This window comes from Pelecanus crispus, chromosome 1 (genome assembly GCF_030463565.1).
Source record: "Pelecanus crispus isolate bPelCri1 chromosome 1, bPelCri1.pri, whole genome shotgun sequence".
In the NCBI taxonomy this organism is placed as follows: Eukaryota; Metazoa; Chordata; class Aves; order Pelecaniformes; family Pelecanidae; genus Pelecanus; species Pelecanus crispus.
In genome coordinates, this window is record NC_134643.1 from 57,133,376 (window position 1) to 57,137,465 (window position 4,090).

General features: G+C 62.0%; 1 protein-coding gene across 1 annotated transcript; it reads left to right on the forward strand.

Moving 5' to 3' along the window:
- Positions 1-2,826, forward strand: TNFRSF13C (TNF receptor superfamily member 13C). The gene is made up of 3 exons (XM_075727991.1): positions 1-145; positions 615-851; positions 2,504-2,826. Exons 1-3 carry the CDS (start codon positions 1-3, stop codon positions 2,824-2,826), a joined length of 705 nt encoding a protein of 234 aa, XP_075584106.1.
- The last annotated feature ends 1,264 nt before the right edge of the window (positions 2,827-4,090 follow it).

The following is a 4,090-nucleotide window of genomic DNA, read 5'->3' on the forward strand; positions in this document are numbered from 1 at the left end:
ATGCGGGAGCTGGGCTCTCACTCCAACTCCGCCATGTCCGCATCAGGAAAAGCCGCTGTTGCCTCCTCCTGCCTCTCCTCCCAGTGCTTCGACCTCCTGACCAGGTCTTGCGTCAAGTGCTCCGACTTGTTCAAGGACAACTCAAGTAAGGGGACGAGGGCGGCCGGGGACTGAGCTCCCTGGGGCTGGGCGGTGGTGGGCCAAGGGGTCTGGGGGCATGGCAGGAGTGGGCAGGGAGAGGGGACCTTCTCCTATGGATGGCGATGGAGGATGGAGCGCTGCCTTCACCTGGAGGAGGGGGAGGAGGAGGAGGAGAGAGGAAGAGGGCAGCCAGTTCCAGTGAGGGGAGCGCGGTGCAGGGAGAAGAGGGATGATCCAGCCCAGGGCAGGGGTCACTGCCTGCCCCAGGGGTGACCATGGGAAGAGCGGAATGCCCTCATCTCCCACCAGCCAGGAACGGCAGCGGGTGGGACGAGGGTCCCATCAGGCAGGGGGACAGTTCGTTGCGGTGGTGGGTGGGTAGCGGTGAAGACCCACTCTCCTTCCCCACCACCGCAGCCCTGAGGCTGGACAGATGGGTGGGTAACACTGCTGTCCTCCTCCCCTTGCCCCAGCTCTCCCCCTCCTGACACTGCCGGCGCCTCACCCCACAGCAGAGCCCACCCGCATGGTGCCCACCTCCACCCTGGTGCCCACCCTCCTGTCAGTAGACCTGCCCAGCACCCTCCTGATCTTCGGGATCTCGGTGGTGGTGGGGCTCGTCCTGGCTCTGGCCGCCCTCTGGGGCTTCCTGGCCTGCAAGGTGAGGAAGTGGAGGAGGAAGAGGAAGGCGGCGGACGAGGAGGCTGAAGGTAGGGGACCTCTTGCTCTCCCTGTCACAGCACCCTGAGGACCCCTGGGGCAGATGGGATCACTTGCCACCAGCTCCCCTGATGCACATCCCTGTTGAGGCCAGCTCCTACACCTCGACATGGGCTCCACGGGCTCCACGGGCACCCCAGGGCATTTGGGGCAGCTGAGCTGCCCCCTGAGTGACCGTGTCCCACGTCCCCTGGGAACCCACGCCTGCACCTGACTGCCAGCGCGATCCTGCTGAACCATCTCTCCCTTTGCCGGGTCTCCCTGTGCCTTCGCTTGCGTAAAGCACCTGCTGGCACTGTCCCTTCTCCATGGGGGACACGTACAGAGCACTGGTGAAGAGCCTCTCCCTCTTCCGCGGTAGCTAGAGGGCCATGGATGGAGTGGGGGCCGTGGGGGCAGCGGTGGACATCTGGGGACAGCTCCAGAGGCAGCCTCTCCCCACAACGCTGCAAATGGGGGTCCCATGTTGACCACCCAGCTTGCTATTCCCGCTTGGGATGCCCGGCACCCTCCAACGTGTGCCCCGAAGACCCCAACTGTGTCAGGGCCAGCCCCATCGGCAGGACACTGGAGCACCGCATGGGGTCATCCCAAAAGGCATCAAAAATAGGGCTGGGGGGCGAGGGATGGGGCTGAGCTTTTCCTGGCAGGGTATTTCCAAGGTGGGAGGTGAGGCCACAATGCCTCATGATGGCCCATCTTTTTGGGGCATCAGCTGGGGGCTGGGTGGCCATTTCCTCCCCCTGAGGACCCCCATCCCAGCATTGACTCAACCCTGGCTGCTCATCTCAGAAACAGTCTCGCCTGGCTTCACCCCTCCCCATCCCCGGGCAGGGGGTATGGCTGCCCAGGACCCCCATGAGGGACTGCCCCGGGGGATGCTGGCACCCCCCACCGCCCCACTGTCCAGGGGGGCACCCTCAGGGGGGTGGCAGGGCCGGGGGCAGGCAGTCCTCGCGCCCCAGCTTGCCTACACGCCGGCGGCGGTGCCAGCCGGGTGACTCAGACTGGGGGGACATTACCTGGGGCCTTTCCGCTAAAGCGAGTGCGGCTGTGACAGCCTGTGACGTACAGGCCTGCGAAAAATACCAAGAACAAAAGAGGAGGGAGAAATCCAGTGGCAAGAGAGGTCCAGCTATGATGGAGAGCGTCAGAGGCACCCCTCTGCTGCTCCCCTGCCGCATGCCCTGGTCCCTGTCCCCCCCGTCCCCCCGGGCTGCACCCTGACAAGCCCACCACTGCAGCACTGGATGCATGGAAAGTCGCAGGAGGCTTGGGGCCGGTGGCAGGCGCCTGTGCTCAAAGCGTGTAAACAAGTCTATTTTTAAGCAGGAGGCAGTCGGGGAGGGCGAGCCACCAAGGGCCGGGCTGCTTTGCCGCTGGCAGCGTTTAACGAGAGGGCTTGAAGTGCAAGTGCAAGTTTCTGCCTTTCCCTATTGTTTTTTAGGGGGGAACAAAACCCGTCAGTTGTAAGCAGGAGGAGCTCTGCAGCAGGAGAGGTGCAGTTGGGGACATTGCAGGCTCCTCCTGCTCCAGCTCTGTTTTTCCCTCTGTGTGTCCCCAGGGATGGGAGCCTCTCCCTGGGAACCTGCCTGGCTCCACTTTGTGAGCCCCGTAACCCCCTTTTCTTGCCCCCTCCCAGCAAACATGGACGCTGCCAGCTCCCTGCCCAGCCCGGGCTGCCAGGACCCTGCCGTGCCAGAGGGAGATGTTACCGTGACCCCAGCCCCATGTCCACATCTCAACGGAGGCCTGAAGATGCCAGGGTTGCCCGGGAAAGCCGGGGCAAAGCGGAGGCCGTGCTGCCAGGGTGATGCTGACGGCGACATCGTCCTGCTCTCCGCTGTGTACCCCCGGCATGAGGAGTGCAACCACAGCTTCCCGCTGCCCGCCACCGAGCTGGGGGCCACAGCCCTGGTCACCACCAAAACCACCCAGAACTGCACCGGCGAGGAAAGAGCCTGAGGGCGGGGGGAATGGGGCTGGAGCGCTCCGGTTGCTCCCTGCGGATGCCCAGAGTCTGTCACCGGGGAGGGCAAAGCCTTGCATGGATATGAGCTGTTTGAGGACTGGGTTTTGCCTCGAGCAAGATCAGCTATCTAAGATGACTGCCCTTTTCCACTTTCCCATTTGTGCCGAGTCCCAGGTTACATCTGTAAGCGCTAGAGGAAGCCGTAGTGGATCATGCCAAGTTACGCCAAGTTGCCAACAGCTGCCACAGCCATGCTCTTAAGAGAAGGCAGAGGAGACATGGCCAGTGAGGACAGAGCGTGGCAGGGGCTGCTCTGCTGTTTGCAAGGCTGCCATTGCACCAGGACTGGTTTGCTGCTGGATGAGTGATTCCTGGGGACACGGGGCTGGAATGGCAGAAGGAGAGGGGGGAAGGAAAATGGAGACGGAAGCGGGGAGTTACATTAGGATCAAGTCCCACACTGCTGCCATTAGCTCAATTTTTGCTACTGACCTCAATAAAAGGAGGCTTGAGGCCATATGGAGCAAGGCTCATCCAGCATCTGCTCCATTCACAGTCCTGCCCCCCCCATCTTCTGCACGCCGTGATATCCAAGTCTTTCCTCCCTCTGGGCACTCTCACGTGGTGGCAGGTGTCCACCAGCAGTTGTGGGAACCCCTTCTGCAGCTGGATACCCAGGGGATGGGAAACAAATCTGTCTTCCCAAGCAGGGAGTGAGGGAGGAAAGAGGGGGAAAAAAAACCTGTCTTTGCTCTGACCTACAATCACTGAAGTCAGGGAGGACCAGGAGCAGGCAATGGAGACTGCTGGTCTAGAGCAGCTCCATGAGCTTGTCATTACGGCCCCAGACAACCGTCACTTCAGCTCACGGTGGCTGCAGAAATACCGCGTGTCACTTAGGATGACAGGGCTCTTGGTGATGGATGTTGCCACGCCGCGCAGAACCAGGCAGGGAGTGATGCGAGCGTAGGCGGGATGACTTAATTTATGTGAGTGTCTTCAAGGCTTTGCCTGTGCACCAGAGCTGGTGCTGGAGGGGGTGGTTAGGCAATTAGAAGTGCCGGGGGGGTCATTATTTGCATGAAGTGCCATCTTGGTGGCAGTCCGGGTGAGGTCTTCCTTTGGTGAGGTGGCCTCCTTGCCCAGGAGGCTTCAGGAACCGAGCAGCGGTGGCCAAGCAAGGCATGGGAGCACTGCTGCCAAGTGCCAGTGGGCCACCAAGGGCCACAGCTCATGGTGGAGTCACCCAGTGGTCCC

Coding starts and splice junctions, on each gene's coding strand:
- TNFRSF13C (XM_075727991.1), top strand. CDS start 1: ATGCGGGAGCTGGGCTCTCACTCCAACTCCGCCATGTCCGCATCAGGA. Junction 146..614: donor CTTGTTCAAGGACAACTCAA/GTAAGGGGACGA, acceptor CCCTTGCCCCAG/CTCTCCCCCTCCTGACACTG. Junction 852..2,503: donor GGCGGACGAGGAGGCTGAAG/GTAGGGGACCTC, acceptor GCCCCCTCCCAG/CAAACATGGACGCTGCCAGC.